This window comes from Mya arenaria, chromosome 17 (assembly GCF_026914265.1).
Source record: "Mya arenaria isolate MELC-2E11 chromosome 17, ASM2691426v1".
Taxonomy (NCBI): Eukaryota; Metazoa; Mollusca; class Bivalvia; order Myida; family Myidae; genus Mya; species Mya arenaria.
The window spans coordinates 27,191,432-27,218,505 of record NC_069138.1 but is presented as its reverse complement, the minus strand read 5'-3'; the positions used below and the strand labels follow the sequence as shown (position 1 = coordinate 27,218,505).

The 27,074-nt window shown below is 34.3% G+C and overlaps 1 protein-coding gene across 10 annotated transcripts in view; it reads left to right on the top strand.

The window, feature by feature from the left end:
* Window positions 1–27,074, top strand: part of LOC128223883 (choline transporter-like protein 2) — a 51,460-nt gene that overhangs the window by 19,041 nt on the left and 5,345 nt on the right. For 5 of the 10 annotated variants that reach the window (XM_052933335.1, XM_052933328.1, XM_052933329.1 and 2 more), the window contains 19 exons: window positions 5,013–5,061; window positions 7,309–7,382; window positions 9,021–9,099; window positions 9,807–9,894; window positions 12,187–12,300; window positions 13,784–13,844; window positions 15,517–15,664; window positions 16,218–16,301; window positions 16,695–16,807; window positions 17,223–17,339; window positions 17,559–17,658; window positions 18,210–18,302; window positions 19,249–19,390; window positions 19,765–19,820; window positions 23,258–23,434; window positions 24,241–24,369; window positions 24,750–24,819; window positions 25,154–25,227; window positions 25,751–25,821. In XM_052933335.1, the coding sequence (XP_052789295.1) occupies window positions 5,013–5,061; window positions 7,309–7,382; window positions 9,021–9,099; window positions 9,807–9,894; window positions 12,187–12,300; window positions 13,784–13,844; window positions 15,517–15,664; window positions 16,218–16,301; window positions 16,695–16,807; window positions 17,223–17,339; window positions 17,559–17,658; window positions 18,210–18,302; window positions 19,249–19,390; window positions 19,765–19,820; window positions 23,258–23,434; window positions 24,241–24,369; window positions 24,750–24,819; window positions 25,154–25,227; window positions 25,751–25,821 (1,839 nt within the window). Of the gene's footprint in view, window positions 1–1,333; window positions 1,402–2,926; window positions 3,315–5,012; window positions 5,062–7,308; window positions 7,383–9,020; window positions 9,100–9,806; window positions 9,895–12,186; window positions 12,301–13,783; window positions 13,845–15,516; window positions 15,665–16,217; window positions 16,302–16,694; window positions 16,808–17,222; window positions 17,340–17,558; window positions 17,659–18,209; window positions 18,303–19,248; window positions 19,391–19,764; window positions 19,821–23,257; window positions 23,435–24,240; window positions 24,370–24,749; window positions 24,820–25,153; window positions 25,228–25,750; window positions 25,822–27,074 lie in introns of those variants that run through there. The other 5 variants (XM_052933333.1, XM_052933332.1, XM_052933330.1 and 2 more) reach the window with 2 other exon arrangements.

Here is a 27,074-nt window from a genome sequence, read left to right as displayed (position 1 = left end):
AGTTGTAAAAATAGTATATCTGTGAGAGTGCAGCTTTAAAGTATAATCTAGAATCTGATGCGGTTTCTGTCTAGGTCATCCAACCATAGGCTTTTGGCACTAATTTACTAACATTATCAGGTTTAGTATTTTAAGTGTTTAAAAAAAAATATCCACACCCACTAATAATTTGGTCACCAATAATGCAAGGAACATCCCTCATAATAACAATATTTAAGAACAGCCCTTTTAATAACAGTCACATAATTGAAGAACAGCCCTTTTAATAACAATCAAATGATCTAAGAACATCTCTCATAATAACAATATTTAAGAACAGCCCTTTTAATAACAATCAAATGATCTAAGAACATCTCTCATAATAACAATATTTAAGAACAGCCCTTTTAATAACAATCACATAATTCAAGAACAGCCCTCATGATAACAATATTGAAGAACAATCCCTCATAATGACAAACTTTTAGAACAGCCCTTGTAATAACAATATTTAAGAACAGCCATTTTAATAACAATCACATGATCTAAGAACATCGCTCATAATAACAATATTTAAGAACAGCCCTTTTAATAACAATCACATAATTCAAGAACAGCCCTCGTAATAACAATATTTAAGAACATCCCTCATAATGACAAGTTTTTAGAACAGCCCTCGTAATAACAATATTTAAGAATAAATAAAGACAAGATCATAATGATTATTAAATTCAATCATAACAGGAAGTAAAACAAATGTGAAGTGTCTTGCTTTAAGTGAATTATACTTAGTCGTTACTCAGCTTTGAACATCAATGGTAATGCCAATACTGTGATTATTGGTATATAAATATGTATATTTTTACTTGAACTAAAAGAATTTAAGGTCGGGGGACCCTTAAAACAAATAATGAAGTGTTCCTCTTTTATGAGACTGATATTACCCTTTTTGGTATGCAGTATTTAGGTGCATTTTAGGATTGATAGGGACACATGAGGTTGGAACTTGGTATTAAAGCTGCACTCTCACAGATTGAACGTTTTGACAACTTTTTTATTTTTTGTTTTGGAAAGAGCCTGCTGACAAAAAACTAGATCGCAGATTTTTATATTTAAGTTCGAAAATTGATGTTTTATGCATTTTTCTTAAACCATTAGTTACGGTTTATTAGCTATAAAACATTAATTTTCGAACGGAAATATGCAAATCTACGATCTGATTTTTTGTCAGCAATCTTATATCATTCGTTTGCAGATATTTACACAAAGATTTGCTCTTTTCAAGACAAAAAATAAAAAGTTGTTAAAATGGTCAATCTGTGAGAGTGCAGCTTTAAGGTGCATTTTAGGATTTATAGGGACACATGAGGTTGGAACTTGGTATTTAGGTGCATTTTAGGATTATTCAGGACACAAAAAGAGGTAGGCATTGCTACTTCATTTATACAAAAAACGGCAGTGAGTCATTTTTGGAGTTCTTTAAGTGCAAGAACTTATTCCTCTACATATAACTGTAACAACATCAACTGAGAATTCATATTGAGTAATACTGCTTGTGACGTCCACGTGAAATGTTTACTTGTTATTCTTTGTCACACCTGGCAGCCTTATACAATTATGTGTTACCATGAGAGCTTATTAATTGCAAACATTTATGGTGTAAATAGATGCCAGGCATTATATTTAAGGGATATTTATACACCAATCCCGAAAGAGGAAGGAGACATTTTGATGTTGTGGTGACCATCCGTCTGTCTTTCTGTCTGTCCTTCTGTCTGCCCTTCTTATAATGTCCTTCTGGATGGATGGATGTCACTAAGTTTGATGAAACTTCACAGGAATTATATGAAGTACAAAGCTTAGATTTATATTGACATTTGCATGTTACCTGTACAATAGAGTCACTTTTCATAGAGTTAAGGCCCTTAGTTTTTTACATATAGAGCGCAAGATGATTGGTTAGTCTGCGTGAAATCTCAAAATCTAGCAACGGATTTTGTTGAAACTACCAAAAGCAGTAACTGTTGCGCATTGGAATCTGCATGTTTTTCGTGGGTTATTTTTCACAGAGTTATGACCCTTTTGATATTTTACATATAATAATGTATGAAGTGCACACCGCACATAATATTCAGAAAATGATTGCATTGGATTCGTTTATACCTTGGCACAATGACTCAACATTATAAGTAGTTATGCCTCGCATAAAATGTTTTTCAAATGCATTCAAGATGGTTGCTTGGCAGCAATGTTGAATTATGTCATTTTGTGGAGTAAATGACTTCTACAGTTTATGCTGCGTTTCATGATTCTTCACATAAATAATCCTTACATCCTTATAAAGCTTTTTTTCGATTGGCTTTAAAATGGCTAACTGGCGGCAATGATGGATTTTGATTTAACTAAAAACACATGCTGTCCCTCAAACAATTTGAGTTATATAATAATCATACATATCATTCTTAGTGAGGCAATCTCATTTGAACGCTCTAACCATATGATCATTTTTTCGAATGAATATTTCTGAGTAGTTTTAATATATATTATGAAATTATGCGCTTTATTGGTCAGATAAGGGACAGTTTATTTCAATTTGCAAGTTTTACTTTCAATTTCATTTGTGACACTCGATGAATATTCTAACTGAAATTTTTGGCCTTATATTTTGTCTTATGCTCGTTGATATATTGACCCCAGTAAGAATAAGTATCACCAGAAAGTGTAAAAGTTGTATTGAGAAATATGTCACTTTACATTGTAGTTGCTTTGTTACGTCCACTTGAAATGTTGATTTGTTAATCTTTGTCACATCTTGAGGGTTTATGTACTGGTTACCTTGACAACTGTTATTGGAAATATTTATTGCACTCAATAATAACTAACAACTCTATGAACATAGTGTAAAAATATGCTAGGCAATATATAAGTTTTTTGTATTTATACGAAGTGAGAATCAACACTGTGACTTGATTATCAGACACTGTAACAGCTAAAGTGATAAATAACTATCACCCTCTGATGTTGGAAAAGGCCAACAGGCAACGCATTTACTATGTAAGTTATATCGATAGAATCAACATATGACAAAATTGTTGGAAGGGTGACTTTCAGGACTCAAAAAAAGTTGAACAGAGCCCGGTATAAGGTACTACCTAGAAATAGTGGATTAATTTTGGTAACAGTATCCATAATAGCAAAGTGAGAAAAAAACATTTTTCGTGATTAACTTGTGAGAACAAAAAACAAGGCCAAAATGCCGGGCAAGGAGGAAGCTTATAAGCCTGGGGAGGAAATGGAGATGGAGGAGATGAATGACTTCACTGACAGGGGTTACGGTAAGTTGTGTGTGTTGCCATGGTAACAAATTTTAATTAGAAAATGCAATCGTGAATATAATAAGTGTATACTTATTTCTTTCTGGTTTGATTTAGAGGGAAGCTGATAGCTTTTAAAATCACAGTTGGTTCCATTTTCTGGACAGAAACCAGTGCTTGTGTCCTTTAAGGAAGGCCTCAGAAACTGTTCTGTAGTGATCAAACCCACAACTTCCAGGTTGAGAGGCGGAAACCTATACCAAATAGACAACTCTCAACCTCAGAATAAATTCAGTCTATGATTTCTGGTGAGATTGTCTTGGAAAACCTTGGAATTTGTTGTCATAGTAACAGATTTAATTTAGAAAATACAAACGTGAATAAATTAGTGGTTTATATAAAGTTTTTCTCTTAGAGAGAAATATTGATTTGGTTTTGCATTTCAAGTCTTTTGGAATGTGGTAATATACAAATGGAACTGAATAAATAACTCTTGATTTATATTAGGTGACAAAATGAGAACAAAATAATGTATGAGTTTTCTGTGTTTAATGCAATGAGCAAACGTAAATGAGTCTTATATAAATGTTGACTTTGAAATAAATTTATTTTTGTGTTTCGGTTGCAGAAGTATTTTTGCATGACATTAAATTATCAAATGGTATTGCGTTATCATAATGATAACATATCTTAAGTGGATGAAAAGTCTAATTGTCCCCAAATTACTTGATAATCTATAATATTATCAAATGATATTAATATATAAATAATTCTATCAGATTAGGAAGTAAATTTCTGTTTCCGATGACAAGAAAATTAATCAGGTTTTTATCAGGACATATGGCTGTCCCATTTGGGGAATTCTGTAATCAATATTGACAGACTATAATTGATGGCTGAGTATTGTTTACCCCCTCCCCCCTTATTTGGCTGGCTGCTGTCCAGACAAGATTGTTTTTAAGCCGCACTGGGACAGCCTTGCAAATTGATGGGGATAATTATGGTAATTGGAAAATACAATCTTGTTGCTGCGCTAAATGGTAAAGGTTCCATTTGTTGTATTGTTAAATCGACGGATGTTACTTGTTAAACAGCCCAAAAGTTGTGCAATGATTTAGTTTCCATCAGTGCTGCAGACATCAATATATTTGTAAACATACCACAGCTTCCCATTTTTTGCAAACAGATAAAAAATTAAGTAGTCGAGGAATGCTAATAGCTTAAGTGTTTTCATTTTCTTGGCCATAACTCAAACACCATTCCTGATATTTACATAAAACATAATAATTATGTGTTTATAGAGACAAAACCTTTGTAGCAAGGCCCTTAACTCTGTCCTTGAGTTATGCCCCTTTATTAATTGACAAAACAGGACAAATGTTGGTGCCTGCTTCTGGTTCCGCTTTTTGACATATCTGCCCTTATGGTCTGGTAATCTTTTTCTGGCCTGAGAGCATATGAGTTTGGTTTGTGGTCAACCAACTCGGACAAGTGGGTTTTCTTCATGTTCCCTGCTTTCCCCAACAACATAAGACCACACTCGCGCTCAACATCGTGCCAACGAGAGTGATAAATATAAGTTGCAATAACCTGTTTCACAATCAATCGTTGTAAAAATAATCAAGTTTAAACTTTCTTATTCATGAAGACTTGGACCCAATAGAAAAAAATACTTAAGTCACAAATGTTTGACCTCTGTTGCTTCTTGTATATTTTCAGGCAAGCCATTGCAGTTTGATCCCAAGTTCCGAGGACCCATCAGTAAAAGGTAGAAAACTTTTACCCGAGTCCTTCCTAGTTCGTACTAACTTAGTTCAGCTTAATTGCAAGGCCAGCTAGAAGCCGACAAGAATCATGCTGGAGTCTGGTTTCAGGATTAGCTGTTTGAACAAGAATCGACGAGTTTTTTTGTACTTTGGAGTACAATAATTCACCCCTCCTAGTATGCTTGATGAGCACACCAACAAAAGTCTTAAATTAATTAACACTTAAATTTATTTTAGCTGGATTTATGAATGGAAAGAGAGCTATGGGAATGCCGGGAAACCACACATGTATTGTGTGTTTGACTGGAAACGAATACTGGGCCCTGAATATCACAAAATTACCGCATCTTTACTGCTCATTTTACCACATTTCCTGTGATCCTATTCTTAAATAGTTAAAAGGAATAAATATTCTAAATTAAGCTACACTACTTCAACTCGTTCCCCATGGTTAAAGACTGGCATGGAGTCAGTCCACTTTAAGGGTCTGGCTATGCACTTAACTTGCTTCCATAAATAGTAGAAGTGACCCTGGTGCTAACCATGCAGTGTATGGAATTAAGAGGTAAAATCCAAAAGGTTTGGTTGTAATATATTAAATATCTGTCTGGAATCGGAAAAAAATGGCGTACATTAAAAGGTTAGTACAATTATTTAAGTCAAATGAAACTTTTAATATTTAAGAAATAAGGCTTTACTAGCAGTTTGTCTCTGCAGGGTGGGGATTTTACCTGGGCTTGGCTGGACCAAAAGTCAAAGACCCCACTATTCCTGGGGGGGGGGGGGGCATGGTTGTCATTAAAGTCACTGGTGCATTAGGTGGACAGCCCCTTATCTTATCAAAGCTTCAAATACATGTTGAATAAAAATACATTGGAAAATACAGGGTACTACATTACTTTGTCCAGGAATAAATCTATAGCAATATAACAATCCGGATTAAATTTTAGACTCTGAGCATCTGTTTTAGTGGTAACTTGAGTCCTAGATTAGAAGTTTTAGCTATGGATCATCAGTCGATGAACTACAGTTTCCAATGTGTTTTATATTATTTACTACTGTTTGCAAATTTATTTGTTCATATCAGTTATTCACTGCACTATTCTTTAAAGCATAATTGAATGCTACAATTGAAATTTGTTGGTTAAAGTGAAAACCAATGCAAACTGTGCTGAAATGCATGCTTTGCAGGAATAATCCGAACTTTAGTAGTTAGTTCCACATGATACATGTAAGTAAAATTAATGGTTAGCCATGTTGTTACTGATTCCAGCAGTCAGTGTCTTTCATGTGTGAAGTCTATCAACAGGTTATAAACAAAGCACTTGAGATTCAATTCAGTTTATTGATGTGTTGAAGTGTAATCAACGATAATTCACTGCTTTAAAATTGCGAATTGCTAGTTTCTTATACAAACAGTAATTTACAGTTGAACCCCACTGGCTCGAACTCTCTTGGCTCTTTATCCTTATTGGCTCGAACTCTCTTGGCTCTTTATCCTTATTGGCTCGAACTCTCTTGGCTCTTTATCCTTATTGGCTCGAACTCTCTTGGCACTTTATCCTTATTGGCTCGAACTCTCTTGGCTCTTTATCCTTATTAGCTCGAACTCTCTTGGCTCTTTATCCTTATTGGCTCGAACTCTCTTGGCTCTTTATCCTTATTAGCTCGAACTCTCTTGGCTCTTTATCCTTATTGGCTCGAACTCTCTTGGCTCTTTATCCTTGTTTGCTCGAACTCTTATGGCTCTTTATCCTTATTGGCTCGAACTCTCTTGGCTCTTTATCCTTATTGGCTCGAACTCTCTTGGCACTTTATCCTTATTGGCTCGAACTCTCTTGGCTCTTTATCCTTATTGGCTCGAACTCTCTTGGCTCTTTATCCTTATTGGCTCGAACTCTCTTGGCTCTTTATCCTTATTAGCTCGAACTCTCTTGGCTCTTTATCCTTATTGGCTCGAACTCTCTTGGCTCTTTATCCTTATTGGCTCAAACTCTCTTGGCTCTTTATCCTTATTGGCTCGAACTCTCTTGGCTCTTTATCCTTATTGGCTCGAACTGGATGTCAAGGACCAATTTCTTTAAACTAAATGTAAGCATTCCAGCTTGGCTCCCCGAGGGGATAGGTATTTTCACCTGTCCAAGGGACTTCGAGCCAATCAGGTTCTTAAATACTATAATCATCAAATTCTTCAACCATCTATGCAATTTATAAATTCACTTCAATACTAAATGCTGTGTTGTTTTCAGATCGTGTACAGACATAATATGCTGCTTCATCTTCATGGTGTTTGTGGTAGGCATGGCAGTCGTTGGCTACTTTGGTATGTTGTGACTCATTTCTTTTAAAAGATTGTACTTATCAATTTATAAAGGAAGTCAAACAATGAGATAAACTAGAAACCGTTCAATAATTAAGGCCAATTTTTTTTTTATTATTTTCAAATTCAATGCCAAAAAATATAGGGTAGGTAGGTTGCAATATTATTATTTGTTTTAAATTGGGCTCTTTATTAATATATTTTCTCGCTGAAAACTGTCACCATATCATCTGGGTACATTTATATGTCTTTCCCACATAAGAAACAACCGAAAAGTTACTGTAAGAAAATACAATGTCGTCAAGCAATAACAATTATAGGGTTAGGGCACAAAATATAAGGGAAAGTTGGAAAACAAACCGGCAACAAACATAGTTTTTGTGTCGCCTTCGTACTTTTATGCACAGTGAGTAACAGTTAATTGACCTAGTTTTAATTTTCTCGGCTCAGGATATACTTAAAAATCAAGGAAAACTTGTTGTAAAACTTAAGTACCTACTTTAAAGAGTGCTTGAAGTTTTGAAATATGCTTCTTTGTTTTGTTGTTTTTATGAAACAAAACTATTTCTTGAAAAAAGTACAAATAACAATATATAAATTATATCATTTACAAAATTTTAATAATAAATAAGAATTTATTTGATCAAGAGCTAAAAGTATATAAAGAATTGTCATCTTTTTAAGCATCAAACAATTGGGTTTTATTAGCTTAAGTTTTTCATATTCACAACAAGAAAAACTTGCCACCTTTCCCAACGGGCGACAAGAGATATATTCATTTGCCATTTTAAATTCTTGTGCAGCTGTTTTATATTGATAAGAGTGACACGCAAAACCCTTAATCTTTGGCATAATTTAAAATCTTATCTCAGTTTATTAAATTTGGAATAAAAAAAGTAATTTGATAACGTCCAGTGAAAGAACAGATTAGTTAATGTTTGCATATAAGCATGCGTTAGTCTTGTTTGTAAGTTAATTATTTAAGATACTAATAATTGAATAAATCTTTTCTGCTATACAAGACTGTTAATATCATCATTGTTAACTTTTAAATCTTAAGTGATATACATTATACAAGACCGTTAAAATCATCATTGTTAACTTTGAAATATTTACTGATGTACGGTACTTGTGATCTGCAGTTTTTCAGAACTTTTTTAGCTGTTCCTGTTTTATTTAGATATTTGAGCATGTTGTCAAATAATTCACTTTTAAAAGTAAACAGAGATCTTGTTAATCACGCTGCTTTAACTTCAGCAAACTCTTGAACAATCAGTCCTATAATATCTTTGTTATCATAATTTGTATATTTAACCAGTCCAACATAAATATTTGCATATTTAGCCAGTCAAATACCGTCACCTTAGTGCAAGAACTCAATATCTGCTTCTATTTCTATATGCAGTTATTGAGTTATTGCACTAAGGTGACTTTTATAACAATTTGAATATTTAACCAGTCAAACATAAATATTTGCATATTTGGCCAGTCAAACAAAACAATTTGCATATTTAACCAGTCAAATATAAATATTTGCATATTTAGCCAGTCAAACAACAATTTGCATATTTAACCAGTCAGACAGCATTATTTGAATGTTGAACTACGTAGTTAATGTCAGCTTGTGTTTTTCTGTTACAGCATTCTCTTACGGAGATCCCCGCCTACTTCTGTATCCTATGAACTCGGATAAGCAGCTTTGTGGATATGGAGAACAAAAGTAAGATTCAGTACAAAGTCATAAATAATAATAAAATAATTAAAGCTGCATTCTCACAGATTGAATTTTTTGTCAACTTTCTGAATTAGTGATCTTGGAATGAGTCATTTTTTGTGTAAATGTCTGGAAACCAGTGATATTGGAAGGCTGACTACCGTAAAGATTAGATCGCAGTTTTTTGTAGTTATGGTGGAAAATTGATGTTTAAGGGCAAAAAGCTTTACTAGCGCTTTAAGAAAATGGAATTTTTTGGCTGTGATTCGAATAATTGAGATCTGTTCTATTCTGAGTTATCTAAAATGATTGAATTGAAGGTATTGAAATCAAAATCAGCTCATTCTGAGACCAAAATTGAAAAAGGTCAAAACCATAAATCTGAGTGTGCAGCTTTAAAGCAGGTCTTAACTAATGTTTTAGCTGACCTGTAACATGGCATAGATGTCGCTGTCCACATCATCAATCATAAACTATAACTTTGACCATGAATCAAAAACTGTTTTAAGATGTTAGCATGAAATTTAGAAGTGGGCTTAATTGTGTGGTGACCAATGATTTACTTAAAGAAACAGAAATTAATTGTAGATAAAAAGAGGCTTAAACAAATACCTAATAATTTATTATCCAATATCGTCCAATTTTCAATAAAATCGTTGTCTTTTTTAAAACAAAATTCTGCGGTATTTTTTAAAGTTAATCTATATTTACAGAGGGAAGAACAACCTTTTATTTTATGACCTACTGGCATGTGGCAAGATGGGGGCCGGAGTTTTCGTAGATGGCTGTCCAACCACTCAGGTAAAATTGTTCAGTTTTATATTTAAAATGGCTGTACATCTACCATTGCTTTAAAATTAAATTGTTGATTGAAATGAATGTAGACCATTAATTTTGATTATTCTGGAATAAAGTGTCATATTTTAAATGAAACAAAAGATTATGCAGTTTATTACATGTATTACACTTTTTCTCAAGTTTCGTTTTCTCAAAAAAATAATTTGTGTTTTAATATAATCTGATTCTCCCTCCGTCATTTAAAGTTGCACTCTCACAGATTGACAGTTTGTACCTTTTTATATTTTTAGTCCCAGAATCAGCTGATTTTGGCATCAATGCCTTCAATTCAGACACATAAGTTAGCTCACAATAGAACAGATTTCAATTGTTTTGAAAAACTGCCGAAAATAGTAACGCTTTTAGCCATAAAACATAATTTAACTCTGAAAACTGTGATCTGCTCTGTTGTCATCAGTCCTATATTACTGGTTTACAGATATTTACCCCAAAATTAGCTCATTCCAAGACAAAAAATGAAAAAGTTGTCAAAACAATCTGTGAGAGTGCAGTTTAAAAAGGCATTTCTAAAAATATTTAGGTTATTTTTATGCAATTTTTGCATATACTAGGGATAACAAAATTCTAACTTTTTTATGAAGACCTAGTAGTTCAGATATAGAAAATAACTAACAAGATTGTAGCATAGCCATTCAGGCCTGGCCATTGTCAGAAATGATTTATAAGATATCTTGTAATCTTTAGGGTAGATGGCCGTTCAGACTCTTAGGAATTGGATCAGAATTGAACAGCTAATTATGTAATTAACATAAACAGTGGGTTGATGAACCTATGTTGGTAAAGTTCATTGACCATTGGGCAGTTTGAACCTTAGGTGGACGACTCCTGTCTTATTTTTGTTTTGCATTTTAGAATGAGGTAAAAGATGAAAATTCCTGCATTCATGCATATTTTTTAGAAGAAAAAAACCTTAATACTTTTAAATAAGTATACATATCCATGCAGCAATAATATTTTCTTATTTACTTCTTTTATGTTCCCACCATATGGCAGCTGGGTGTTTCATAATATCATTTCAATATAATGTACTATTTAGCTGCCGTTTTCAGAGAGGATCACAAAAACCACCTTGTTACTCCAGCTTAATATCTATGAAGCTTTTGTATAAATATATATGGCCGTGATTTTAATTTATAGCAAGCCTGTAAAAGGGTAAGATTCAATAAGCTTTAAGTTAGCTTTTGAACAGAACATATTTGCAAGATGGGATTATGCCGGAAATGGTATTTTTGCATGAATTTTAAAGGGAATGTTATGTCACAAAAGTATATTTCGATATTTTGGTGGTAAATTCTTATTATGATTCACTGGGCTTTTTGTATCACCTGCAAATTATACCAGACACAAAGGGATTACTTTGTATGGTGCAGCATCCACGGTGTTGTCACACTTTTTGTTTCTGATCGAAAACTTTGAACATTTTGCTGTAGAGCCTCTTCAAACTTTGTATGCACAATGGTCAGCACATGAATCAAATGATTTCTGGGTCAGTAGGTCAAAGTTGATGGTGAACTATTTGAGCACTGACAGGACAGGCAACGCAAACTGATTTGCGTAATTATAGTTTGAAAAGATACTAACATAGTTTCAAAACTAACAATTTGAATTGTGCTTTGTGGGGATATGGGTGTATGATGTTTTGCTGAGTTTGCTGGCCCTTCAAATTTTTACTTAAAGTTAGTATAGTGCACAATAAATAAAGTCATAGAGATTCTTGTCTGCATGTAATCTTCAGATCATGATCCCATGGATGTTTTTCTACCTTGGCACAGTTACTCAACATTATGAGTGGAAGAGTGTTACATTAAAAGTTTTCATATCACATTCAAGATGGCCGACTGGTGGCCATATTGGATTATGTCATCACAACAGTTTTTCTGAACAAAATCTCAAAAACTGCTGGTGGGATTTTGATGAAATTCACAGGAATGATAAAATATACTAACCTTTAAGTTGTGCTACTGCATAATATCAGAGGCATGTTCTGCTCAGGTAATTTTTCACAGTGTTAAGTCCCTTGATTATTTACATTTAGTGCACTTGGCACATACCGGTAATCTCCTGAACAAGATTGCATGGATTTCTTTCTACCTTTGCACAGTGACAAAATTGATTTTCACTTTAAATTTCATTTTATTACTTTACCTACATATTTTATTGAAAATAGTTAGGTATTAGTTTGTATTCTGTTTACTATGGAAAAAATCACCAAAATTATTTGCTGTAATTTTTCAGATTTGTGTCGAGGAATGCCCAACAAAAAATGTGTATTATAAACTTGGCAGTATTCCTGGGGCAGATGTTGCTGAGTTGAGAAAGTTCTGCAAGACAGGGTTTGAAACTGGAGGGGTGAGTTTTATTTGGACTTGGAACTATTTTTCTCCCAACTCAGATAAGAAGATCCAAAAATTTGACCATTTTAGAATTCTTATCTTGCCCACCGGCAAAGATAAAACAAGTACCTGTATAGAACTCCTGTTTTATTGTCATCACACAATGACATACCTTGTTGAAGACTGTCGTCTGTTAGCATCATGGAAACCTTGTCTTGTGGCAATATTTAAAATACTTGTTAATTATTTCTCGCTTCAAATGTCACCATAAAAAAGATTTCATGCTCCATTCTAGAAATAAATTGCTGCAGTCTCTTCAAAACTATTTAAAGAACGATTTAAATATTAACATAATCTGAATCACTGCGTGCATATCCATGACAACCACTAATTATCACATATCAAGATGCATTTATTTTCACTATGCACAAGAGTTCCAGCAAAAATTTTTTTTTTTATTTTACTTTGTTTAACTGAGGTGGGAGAAAAACCATCTACCATAGCCGCTAGTGTAAGATAGGCTTACCACAAATATATATATATATATATATTTATGTTTTTTTCATTAATTAATTCAAAGATTTTCAGTCTAGGAACTATTTTAACTTAAGCTCCCATTTTAGCTCGACTATTCGAAGAATAAGGAGGGCTATACTACTTGCCCCAGCGTCGGCGTCAGCATCCGGTTAAAGTTTTAGGGCAAGTTGGGATTTTCACTTAGAAGTCCAATACCCTTTATTCAATTGACTTAGGCCCCAAGAGTTATGGTCTAGGTCAAGGGCACTGTTGCTAAAAAAGAAATATGGTAAGTACTGAATAACTCTAGTAAGGGTTGACATAGTGTGACCAAACTTGGTATATAGGACAAGTTTATGCAGAGCTTTCATTGGATTGCCTTTTGGCCCCCTAGGGTCAAGGTCACTGTTACTTAAAATAGACTACTGTTTTAGTTATGGTTGACATACTATGACCAAACTTGATATGTAGGAAGAGTTTATGGAGGACTTCAATGGGATTGTGTTTGGGGCCCTAATTAGGGTCAAGGTCACTGTTACAAACAATAGAAGAAAGCAGTTGAAACTGAATCTCTTCTACCAATCATTGAAAATCCGGTTTTGTCACATCGCAATTCTTGTTCACTTTTTAATTTGATTGTTTTATTGCTTTTGACAGGCACATATTACATCTTTATTGTATTCAATTCTAAGTCAAAGCTGCGTAGTCGAGCGCGCTGTCTTACTACAGCTCTTGTTTTTTTAAATTATGCAATGCCTCCCTTTTTTAGCTGCCAAAACAAAGGACCACATGGAAATAAGACTTATCTTTTTTGTGTAATTCTTGGTTCGGTATGCCTGTCATGGCTATTTATAATATCATGTATGTATTATGTTTTATTTACTTTACATGTTTGTTTTTAAATGTCCATGTTATATGCATTCTTTACTGAAATAAATATATCTATCTATCTATAGATCATGTACTTATTTAATTTATTGAAGGATCTCGACAAATATGTGAAGAATGAGTCATGTCCCGCATACATTCTGGAAAGTAAACCAAGTAAGGAATTTATTTTACATGTATTTATTTTGTCCAGTTTTCAATTTTTATTTCTCATTGTCTAAAGAGTCAAGTTTAATTATGCCCCCCTTCAAAGAAGGTGTATATTGCTTTGCACATGTCGGTCGGTAGGTTGGTCGGTCCGCCCAAAGTGATAACTCAACAATTCTGGACGTATGGTCATCAAACTTAACATGAAGGTTAGGGCTGACCAGTAGATGACCAATATTGATTTTAGGGGTCATGCTGTCAAAGGTCAAGGTCACAGTGACCTTAAATGGTAAAAGGTTATCAGAGCTTGTCCAAGTGATAACTCAACAATGCCTAGACCTATGGTCATCAGACTTGACATGGAGACTGGGCCTTACCAGTAGATGACACCTATTGATTTAAGGGGTCTTTAGGTCAGAGTTCAAGGTCAAAGTGACCTTGAATGCTGAAAGGTTATCCAAGTGATAACTCATCAATGCCTGCACCCATGGCCCTCATACTTGACTTGGAGGTTGGGCCTGACCTGTAGATTACCCGAATTGATTTTAGGAGTCATCAGGTCAAAGGTCAAGGTCACAGTGACCTTGAACACAAACTCGACAATTCTTCGACCTATGGTCATCAAACTTGACATGAAGGTTGGGTCTGACCAGTAGATGACCATCGGGCCAAAGGTCAAGGTCACAGTGACCATTAACACGAATAGGTTAACAAAGCCTCCAAATGATACCTCAACAATGCCAGGACCTATGATCATCAAACTTGACATGGAGGCTGGGCATGACCAGTAGATGACCCCTTTTGTTTTTAGGAGTCAACAGGTCGAAGGTCAAGGACCCATTGACCTTAAATGCGAAATGGTTGTCCCGAGTGATTACTCAGTGCCTGCACCCATGGCTCTCAAACATGACTTGTATGTTGGGCCTGGCCAGTAGATAACCCCAATTGATTTAAGGGGTCATGGGGTTAAAGGTCATGGTCACAGTGACCTGGAACACAAAAAGTTTGTCTATGTGATAGCTTGACAATGCCTCCACCCATAGCCCTCAATCTTGACATTTAGGTTGGGGTGACCAATAGATGACCTTTATGGATTTTGAGGTCATAGAGTCAAAGGTCAAGGTCATAACTCATATTCATCATTAAAATTTTCATCATATTTTTATTTACTTATGCCCTGCTGCTAAGAGGATACAGTTTTATCTGCAAATATCAGTCATCATCTGAACATGATAAAAAAAACTGTACCTACTATCCTCACACTTTGAATGATCATAATCTTAAAACTGCCTCAAAGGCATTCAATGTCAATGACAAATCAGCTGTCATTTCGGTCCATGCATATTTCATTCAATTGTCCATATATTCTTGACAACATGGCCCTCATAGGGGGCATAATGTTTGACAAACATCCCTTGTTAATATATCAATTGGTTATTGTCTGTTTATGAAAAAAAAACAGTAATCTAGTCTTAAATTTACCTGTTTGCTACCCGAAAGTATTCCACTGTGCTTTAACCAAAATGTTTGATTTTTTCATATCTTTTTTGTGCCAAGGTTCAATTAACAATGACAAACATTCAACTAAAATGAATGACCCCTTACTCAGTTAAGCTTGTAAAGTCCAAAATCTACATGCTATCCTATCACTCTTTGTTATCATACCTATTGTACTCCACAGTTTTACATCGATGTGTCCCCAAAGTGCTAGCCGATCTTATTGATGAGATTGGCTCATTGGAGAGCAATTTGAAGAACGCCAGTATCACCACGGTGACAGACAAGAATGGCAATGACTTTACACAGACTGATATTGTAGACAGCTTGGAGTAAGTTGAATTAAACTTTATACTAATATATTTCATTTTTTTATCAAATATTTATAGGCTTATAGGAATAGCGACTTCTTTGTCTAACTGGCCTATTATGATGAGGCCTGGTTATTTATTGACGGGAAAGCAACTTCTTTGTCTAAGTCACTTATTACTTTAAGCCTGGTTATTTACTGACGGGAAAGCGACTTCTTTGTCTAAGTGGCCTATTATGATGAGGCCTGGTTATTTATTGACGAGAAAGCAACTTCTTTGTCTAGGTCACTTATTACTTTAATCTGGTTATTTACTGACGGGAAAGCGACTTCTTTGTCTAAGTGGCCTATTACGATGAGGCCTGGTTATTTATTGACGGGAAAGCAACTTCTCTGTCTAGGTCACCTATTACATTAAGCCTGGTTATGTATTAATTGGAAAGTGAATTCTTTGTCTAAGTCGCCTTTTACGATGAGGCCTGGTTATTTTCTGACACAAAAGCGCTTTCTTTGTCCAAGTCCCCTATAATGATGAGGTCTGGTTATTCATTATAATGCTGTATGTTATATTTCAGTGCATATGGTCTGTTCCTGAAGGCAAAGGAATACGGGGAGAAGGTCATCCAGGACGTGGTCGCCTCCTGGTGGATGATCCTTGTGTAAGCCTTTGTTTTTGTTAATGACAAGGAAGCCCATTTCATCACCCAAATCAGTGGACTACTAGTATTGCACAGTGGCGAGGGGCAACCCGTATCACAAGACCTCTCTTGATGTCATCCATTCACTAACCAGTATTCTAATGTTAGCTTCAAACTATAGTACAGTTGTAAAGATATTTTTTTAACTCAGACATTTGCATCAAAAACAGTAGCATTGGACTTTGGAGTTACTTTCAAAAGGGATCTAAGCCTTTTGACCTTGCAACTCCCACCCCAAACCCTTAACCTCCCCCACCTTCCCAAACATCACCATTTCTATGCAGGTATATCAATTATCAGCTATTGAAACCCCTGTTACTAACTACACTTGAAATAAATGTTCTTGATTAACAGAGGTTACCTGCTGGCTATGACGATATCCCTTCTTTGGATCATACTGATGCGCTGGATTGCCGGCGTCATGGTTTGGCTTACCTTGTTCCTCTTTGTGGCTGTATTTGGATTCTGTAAGTGTTACAGTTAATATAGTACTCTGATATAATGTAGCGTGTAGAGTTGCTAGAGCTCGGGAGCTGGTTTTGATTTTGAAAGCTTAGTAAACATCAGAAGGTTTTTAAAAAAAAGATGTTCACTACCTTTTTATACAAGGTTATGTTCCTTCACATATATATGACAAAATTGAAAAAAATGGACAGTAAGATAATTTCATGAATTTTTATCTTTGTTAATCGACAATTATCATCCTTCTGTTTTTTGAAAGAAAATATAACCTCACTTCTGCATATAACTATATTTCAGCATCCTTCTGGTGTATGAAGGAATAAATAACTATATTTCAGCATCCTTCTGGTGTATGAAGGAATAAATAACTATATTTCGACATCTTTCTGTTGTATGAAGGAATACATAACTATATTTCAGCATCCTTCTGGTGTATGAAGGAATATTTTGGCGTAAAGGACACAGAACAGTCTTTCCACATACACATGGCAGTATTGACATTCACATTCTCAAAGGAGAAATTCTGGCTCGGGTTTGGTAAGTTGAAGTCTTTGCAGTTCTGAATAAAGTTTACACAATCATAAAGACTTTTGCTGTTATTAATAGAAGTTATTTAGTATTCCACAGTGTTAGGTTGTTTTTTGATGTTGTTTTTTTTAAATGAGGTCAAGTTTCTTTGTTTGATGAATGCTATTTACACTTTATGAAGTTGTGTATAATATATCATTTACGTCTTTTTTTTATCGTGTATTTCAGGAATATTATCCATCGCAATCCTGGCCATAGTGCTGCTGATTTTACTCATTCTTTGCCAGAGGATTCGGATTGCCATAGCCCTCATTAAAGAGAGCAGCAGGTTTCTGATTTCTTACATAGTATTTTTGAACATTTGTATAGAAATTGAGAGACCATTATACATCTAAAGCTTGCAGAAAGGTTTATTCTTGTTTAATTCTAAACATTAAGGAATATAACATACAGATGTATATTACAACTTTTTTCGGTTGATCCATTTAAAATTTCCAAATTTTCAATCCTCTCTCAGAGCTTTATAAAATGAATTAATGATTCTGATAATTACCCAAGCATGTCAAATGGTTCGTCAACACTGCTACTTGTTCATCAGTGTAATGTAAACATAAAATTTTACCTTAAACTGTTAAATTACCAAGATGTACCAGTTTGATTATACACCATGACATATGTGAGTTTAGTTTCTAATCACCTAACCTTACAAGTGGGTCTCCTCTGGGTTTTCTTGGTTGCCAGCATAACAAGAGACCACTCTCTTTTGTAAAAATTGTGTCCATGTTAGTGATTAATACCATGTTTTAAGATATTTTTTTCACAATTTAATTTATGTTAAATAAATCAGTGTTAACTAATTATATTTATACATTGTCACAGGGCAGTTGGAAGCATGCTGATGACCCTGATTTTCCCAGTGTTCATCTATGTCCTAGAGGTGGCCATCATCGCATACTGGCTTCTCTCCTCTGTGTATCCTTTAAAGCAAAGTCCAGGGGCATTGGTTACTTCCCTTTGTTGTTCAGTAGCCACTGATGTCAATCAGGTCACATGACGATGATCTAAACCATGTGACCAAGTTTAAAATTCTTTTTGTTATCTTAAATATGTTTTAATTTTAGATATACTAGTAAACATTTATTTGTTTAAATATTTATTGATTTAAATGAGAAAAAAAAATATGGTAATAAAGAAAAACATCTAAAAAAGTGAAAAGCTGAAATCAAGCTTTTTCTAATATGTGGTGATTGTCTCTGCAAATGAAGGGATGTCACAGCATAAGAGATTGCCTTTATAGAACAGCTGTGAAACTGATGCTTAATACTTGTCCGCTTCACATCCAAGAGGTTGGTCCTGCTGGAAAGGTCCTTCGTACAGCCTGCCAGAGTCACATTCTGGTGCCCTCTCCAAACTCATAAACACCAGTATTGTTTTCTATAGTTCAAAAAACTTTAGAGCAGCCATTGAAATGAAGCTGTTATAAATTAAACAACCAATAATAATATATTGTGAAAGTACATGTTTACCTTATAGGAAAAAACAGAAATGCTATACAAGCTGTATTATGTTTCTCATTTATGAACCGCAATAAGCAGAAATAGGTCCTACAGAATCTTTAATTTGACATACATGTAACCTAGAAAGATGAAAATGGCAGCACCCATGGTTTGACATGAAAAGAAGGTCAGCGAAACTTTCAAAGTTATTGACTGTTCATTTGATGTGAAATGAATTAAACATAATGTTTAAAGCTAAGGACTTAAATATTATCAAAAGGACCTTATGTTTCACAATGCAGATAGGACTTCAGCTTTGGATCTGCAATGAACAGGAATAAAACACAATTTTAAAGCCAAAGGTGCCTGAACATTGATTTTAAGGATTGTGAAACATCATTCTAATCTTAACCTCTGATCAGTTACTTAGCGTCATCTGGTCGAGAGCCGACCTTTGACCTAATGAACGGCACTGACACCATCTTTAGCAATGGATCGTACAACTACGATGTTATTAAGAGACAGACAGGAAGCTTGTTTGAGGAAATACCTTGTGATAATGAGGTGAGAATCTCGGATAATAGGAGGTAAAACGAGGATCAGGTATTGTCTAATGTCTATCATTCCCTCCCGAAGACAGCAATAATTGATTTTAAAATTAGGGTGATTTTCCGTCCGATTTTCCGTCCATCCATCATCAACATTTTCCTTTAAACAACTTCTCTTCCTAAACCACTGGGACTATTTCAACCAAACTGTTAAAAGTGTCGGAATTACCGGAAGTTATCTTAGATTTTCGTTTAACTCAATTGTGGATAAGGGCGAAGTTGAAATTCCACCACTATTTAATGCTTCAAACAAATTTGGCAAATTGTTGTAATAGCCATGGATATTTTTCTGCGTATACTTAATATGTCTGTTTCGTTATTTCGTTGCAGGTGAATACAACACTGAGTGAGTTGTGTGGAGTGTTAAAGCATGCGCAGGAGGGCAAGTAAGTCTTACACTTACTCCTGGGCCATACTAAATTGTTTCTATGTTTGGCGTCCAGATTCTATTTCAAAACCTGCCTATCAGGCTGGAAAGAAAAATGCCATCGAAGTCATACAACTGTATTACGTAATATCAGTTTGATAATTTAACTGATTTTATGTGTTAAAAATTTGAAATGGTATAAAATTTATCGGCAATTAAGAACAATCAAAACCCTTGGATTCTAATCTTAAATTTAAGTTAAATCTTAGTTGGGTATTGAAAATGGCTCCTGGACTCTTAAGCTTGTGTGTAACTAACTCCTAATTTAAGTGGGTGTATGAGAATTCAATTAAACATTTGGATTCTGATCTTAAATCAATGTTAATTCTTAGTTGGGTATTGAAAACAGCTCCTGGACTCGTAAGCTTGTGTGTCTACCAAACCCCTTGTTCTTAGTCCTGAGATAAAGTTACAGAGCAAACATTTACGAAAGTATACTTATATTTTGATATATAACAGACATTATCAACGCAACTAGAGTTGAGATTCCTGGGAGCAGAAACATGAAACAAACTTATCCAGACATACATTAATTAGATTGTAGATTATTGCCAATAAAATACCTTATCAGCCTTCAGTAAGGTTTAACCTAATAATTATCAAACACTCAAAAAAAGAGCTCCATTTTTAAAGATTATTTCAAAGTCATACAGAAAATGCTCTTTTTGGCAGAAATGCATTTATTAAATGCTATTGAAAATTGAATGACATAAGGCTTAGATGAATGTAATTCTGTTCAAATTTGTTTATTCAAGTTGACATATTGGTGTTTGTTAATAATTGTTAATAAAATTACTTGATTTGATTTAAGTTTAAAAAAAAATCAAATCTTATTTATAAGGGAGCCCCTATAATTTGTATCAAGTGGTTTGATGTGACCTTCATCAATTTATTATCAGTGTTAACAGTGTTTGGTTTATTCAGTATTTATTATAACAATATAATAATTTCTCAATGCACATATAATAACAAGTAGACATGCAGTTAATCACAAAGTTATCATGATAAGATAAGTTTATTTTAGTAAATATTAAACCTTACATATATGTGTCCCTTCTTTGTATGTTTAAAGTTGATCATTCGGTATATCAATGTATTTTAATAAAAATCCAGTTTTATGATGTCGGCGGTCCAAATAATAATTTTGGCACAACGGAAAAAAATAGTTGCAAGTAAACTTGTCAAAAGCGTTTTTTAAAAATATTGAATGCTAATATAAAATGTTTGGTGTAATATAAAAAATATAACACACCACTTCAGCCAGGACTGGTCAGTCAGCCCCATGGAGTTGAATGGACTTGGCTAACGCATATAACCCATGTACATATTCGGGGGCTGACTGCAATCCTTATGAGTTAAAATGTCATGTGACAATTAAAGTACAAATTCACAGAATGGAGAAGTAAGCATAAATGCTTTTTCTTAGTATCTCTTCTGCAGCAGTGTTTCTATTGACGACATGCATGTAGAGTTTTATTCACAGCCATTAAGTTATATAGCAATTATACTAACTCAATTTTATTGTATAGAAATCGTTTAACAGAATATTGTTTTAATATTGTATCATCTTTTTGTGTCACTCTTTGAAAGTGCAAGGTAAGGTGGTGATTTGGGTGTGGTGAACAAAAAATGAATTAATTTTTTATCACACCAGTGTTGAATTCTGTTATTTTGTTCTGGGTCTCAGTATTCATAAAGCTTCTTAGTGAACATTTTCAACTTAGTGAAAACTTTTGAATTTCTTATAACTAAAATTTTACTTGCTCTTTTGCATATTTCTGGTGCAAAATCATTTCTCATTTGCTAAAAATTCAACTAAGCAAAAAAACATCTTTTCACTAAGTTGAACATTTTCACCAAGATGCTTTTTGAATATGACCCCTCATACACACCCACATTTTACAGTTGTATATTGTTTTGGTTACCATGCACTTAGGGGCCATCTAATTAATGCACATATTGAATGATCGCTTTTTCATATCAATATTTCTGAATAGTTATAATATCTTTTTAGAAACTACTTTATTGGGCAGTTTAGGCAAAATAAATTTGATTTCACAATTAAACCTTTGAATTCAATTTGTGACAGTAGCTTAAATGTACAATTGAAATTCTTTATATTTTGATATCTTGTACGCTCTTCGATTAGATGGCCGTTTTATGTTTGTAAGCACAAATTTAGATACTAAAATTAAATTTACTTTGTTTAATTTATGTTTTATTCCCACATAAATCATTGGTATAACACTGTTATTTTGAAAGAGTTATGAAGTTTTATTTGGGCAATTTAAGAACTTTGATAGAATAGAAATCCTGGCGGTTTGCAATGTACAGTCGAACCTGGTTGGCCTCGAAAACAGTTGGCTCGAAATCCTCCTTGTCTCGACCTGAATGTTAAGGACCGATTTCTTTATACAGGACGTAAGCATTCCCGCTTCGCTTGAACTTTCTGAGGCTCGAGATATTTTTGCCCCTGGGAGTTTGAGCCAATGGGGTTCAATTGTATATCATACATGTATTGATATTCAAAAAGTAAAGTTGAATGTGAGTACCATCAACACAAAATATCTTCATTTACTGAAAATCTTTGCATACTTTATATGCTAACATAAAAAAGTTATAAGAAACAAATTAGGTCTTTCTTCATACTTTTTCTTAAGTAAAGTAAGTTTATAGAAGGTGGTAGTTTAAGTTCAGTTGTTTTCAGCATTTTAAACTTATCTTCTTTTTTGGAAGAAAATAATTTGAGTTATTGTCATAGCCTTGGTGTCATTGTCATTGGCGTTGTTGCCAACAACAGCATGCCTTGGTGTTAAATGGCGTTGTTGCCAACAACAGCATGCCTTGGTGTTAAATGGCGTTGTTGCCAACAACAGCATGCCGTGGTGTTAAATGGCGTTGTTGCCAACAACAGCATGCCTTGGTGTTAAATGGCGTTGTTGCCAACAACAGCATGCCTTGGTGTTATTGGCGTTGTTTTCAAAAACTGTTCAAGATATTCAAATGAAACTTGGTACACATGTTGCCAGAGAAAATATGCACAAGTTTGGCAAGGCCCTTAACTCTGCTGTTTGTTGTCAAGTTATGTCTCTTTTTTTACTGAAAAATATGAGGGTTCACGTTTGCATCGCAGCGGTCTCATTCACAAATTGTCTTGGCTCTACCTGCACTAAAAAAAAGCTTGTTACTTTGGATTAACCGGTAACTGTATTGAAAAATGTCATTTGGAAAACCTCTTTTCTCACCAATGCTTTGTATGTTTGACAAATATCTGTAGAAATAGTTAATTAACCAATCTGCAATATGTAACCAATGTCAATTGAAGGCTTTCAAAGTTATTATTCAGCCCCTAAAAGTTAAACCGCATGAGTCATATCAATTTATTCTACCCTGCAGGTACACAATATACCTCCAGATTTACAACCTGTTTATGTTGTTCTGGCTGGTCAACTTCTGTATCGCCCTCGGGGAGATGGCCCTTGCTGGGGCGTTTGCCTCATACTACTGGGCGTTTGAGAAACCACGTGACATACCGACATTTCCACTGTTAAACTCCGTGGGCAGGTGCTTCAGGTAAGGAGTTAGCTTATTATTTAGCAATAGCCATTTTCTCTGGTGCCATGTTCTTAAAGCGTCTTAGTGGCAATTTTCAACTTAGTGGGAAACTGTCTTTTTTCTAAGTTGAGTAAGAAAGCTAACAATGTTTGTTCTCCAAAAATATGAAAATAAGCAAGAAAATGTTCTTAACATTATTTGAATAAATTTGATGGGAAGTAGAGGGTATTTAAAAATTGTGAAATTTTCACTTAGAAGGATACTTTATGAATCCAATCCTTAGTCTTTTGGGGTTTATAGAATAAATATTTTTTGTTTTTATACAATATTTATTTAAAGCTTCCGAATGTCATGATATAGGACGCTTGACCACTACATTTTCATAACCTTGAATTCATTGTTGGCACAGGCAGCAGCATCGTGAAGAATCTTTAAATTGTATATTTGACTACCATTTTTATAATCGCCCCAGTCATTGAAATTAGAATTTGGATGTAGAGGGGTGAACCATATTACATTATCACTGCTTTTCAAAGAAAACAATTGAGATATTGTCTTAACCTTGGTGTCATTGTTGTCATTACCGGAGGCAGCAGCATCCTGAGGCTAACTTAAACCTTGTATATTTTACTGCTATTTTGTACTTGACCTAGTATTAAGATTTGGATCTAGATGCATGAACCATATCATTGGGTCTTTAGAAATTGATGAAGCCTGACAACATAAGATTCAAATTTTGAGCAAGCCCAACAATCAATTTTGTACTGTAAGGCTTGTGGGCTTTGGCTATTTAAGGCCACTGTAAACCCATATCTCTGTTTCAGGTACCACCTGGGCTCGCTTGCTTTCGGATCTCTCATTGTAGCCATTATACAGATCATCCGGGTCTTCCTGGAGTACCTAGACCACAAGCTTAAAGGATCAGAAAATCCAGTTGCTAGTTTCATCATGAAGTATGCTTACATGTGTTTTAGCCCTAAATTATTATGCATGTATATGAAATATATCTGTTTCAGTTAAAATTAGTACTGAATGGAATCTGCAGATTTTGAGATAATTTCATTTTTTTTTTAAGTTTTACTCGTTTAATTTCTTAGCAACTTTTATTGAATATATTAGAACTAATTTTTGCGAGCAGTTTATATTATGTGCAAGCAATTCTGATGAGATTAAATTTTAATCAATAAATATAAAAAGAATTATTAAACAGCAATATATGTTGACCCAAATCAAGAATGTCTAGTTTTCAAACTGTTCTGCCTTTTTTTTTTGCAGACTATAAATGAATTGCTCTTGTCTTGATTATGATAGTATTGTTGCATTTCCCTTTCAGATGCTTGAAGTGCTGTTTTTGGTGCCTTGAAAAATTTATCCGCTTCCTGAACAGAAATGCATACATCATGGTAGGTTTATAGTTGCAAAATGGGGAATTTTTTTATCCACTTCCTGAACAGAAATGCAAACATCATGGTAGGTCAATGGTTGTCAAATAGATTGTGTTTTTTTTCAATACTTTTAAGCATTACTCATTAAATTGTTTTAAAACTATGTTGAAATATTGATTGGCAGGACATCTCAACACAGCACGATAAACATCTGGATTGCACTGTTCATTCGAGTTTTGGGCTTTGAATTGTCATTTGTTCATAATTTAAAGAGAATGCTCCATCCAGCCAATATTTGCAGAAACTCAGTTGATAAAAAAGTTAGATAACACCATTACACCTTATGTTTCAGGTTGCCATCCATGGGAAAAACTTCTGTTCTTCAGCCAAAACTGCTTTTTTGTTGATCATGAGAAATGTCGTCAGGTGAGACTCTTCTAAGAAAATCTGTAAATAAATTTCGAAAACCTAAATAGGCTATTCTGTCTGATCACTTCAATGCCTTATTTCCATTACTCTGTATGACATTTTTTTATGCTTTGAGAAAATTAAGTTTGAAGTTTAAATCTTAATACATTGAGTGAGTTATGGTGTTTTGGAATTTCCAGTTCAACCATTAATACACCCACTACAAACATACTTGACCCAACATTTCAAAGGTTTCATCGAAACATTTGCAACAGTTAATCAATACCACCATAGTATGACGCCTGCATGATACGGCCAAATATTGACTTACAGAATTATGGAATTAAGGCAAAATTTTGCTGGCTGCTTTTCTGTACAATGCAAATTATACCTTCATTAAAATACATATTAAATGAATTGTTGTCATTTAAAGGTTTCTATGATACCATATTGATAAGGGAATGTTCCTTTATTAATTAATTAGTGAACATGCTAACAAGTATCAGATTTAATACATAAAATGCTTATTGTATGATTTCAGAGTGCTAGTTGTTGACAAGGTGGTGGACTTCCTGTTGTTTGTTGGCAAGTTGTTAGTGGTAGGAGGAGTAGGTGAGTTGTTGGCCCTGTTTTACACTGTACAGTGGCAGCAGAGTTATGACCCCTTATTTATGCTTGATTGGGTTAGTGATACAAGATACAAGAGATACAAGTGTGCTGTGGTCCCCTGTTTTACACTAAATAGTGGTAGTTAAGTTATGGTCCCTTATGTATCCCTGTTAGGACTAGTGGCATACTTTCTGTTGCTGGTTGGCAAGTTGGTAGTGGTAAGAGGAGTAGGGGAGTTGTGGCCCCCATTTTACATACTACAGTAAGTTAAGTTATTGCCCCTTATGTATCCCCTATAGGACTAGTGGTAGGCTTTCTGTTGCCGGCTGGCAAGTTGCTAGTGGTGGGATAAGTAGATGAAGTGTGGCCCCTTACATGTCCTGTATAATGGTAATGGAGTTATTGCCCCTTACTGAACCTCTAAAGAGGTGACTTATATGGTCTCTTCCTTACCCTCTGTAGTTCTAGCAGTAGACATGGTGACAAACTTTCCTGTTTGTTATGGACAAGTTGTTAATGGTGGGAGGAGAAGATGAGTTGTTGCCCCTTTAAGAGTTTATATTATATGCAAATTTGTATCTATAATTAATGTAAAATTGTCTTAAAAATAAAATTTCAATAATATCAACATTCCTTTATTTAATATTTAATTCAATGTTTCTGTTTGGTACATCTCTTATTATTATATTGGATGGTGGCATGAAATGAAATTATCACTTATTGCATTAAACTTACAAGAAATATACTCTTCGTCACTGCTTAGAGAATTTCGGCCTGAAATGGACTTGAGAAAAAAGTTCAAAACTTAAACTTAAAAAAGAACGCAGGCAATTTTTTCCCCAACATTCTGGGGTGTCCTATACACAGTATAATATGGTATAGATATTTATTAACGGTATGTGAAATCAAAAGTTAAGGTGAAGAAACCATACTACAACATGATGAAGAGTATCACACAGTATACTCCAATGCTTATTTTTTTTGTGGGTATTCTAGTCAAACAAGTGGAATTACAATTATTAAAGACAGAGACAGGCCCTTTCTGTTTCTGTGTGCATATTTAATGTAGATGTGATTGTACCATGTTCTAATTAAATATCGTAACATTTTGGTCAGTGCTAAAGACTTGCACGATGACTATGACACCAAGGATTACACAATGCCCGACAATTTTCTAAAAAACAACAACAGACGAGCTAAGAATGACGGTAAGAGTTGGTTGTGTGTCTGATATGATCTAGCTTTGCCCCTTTAAA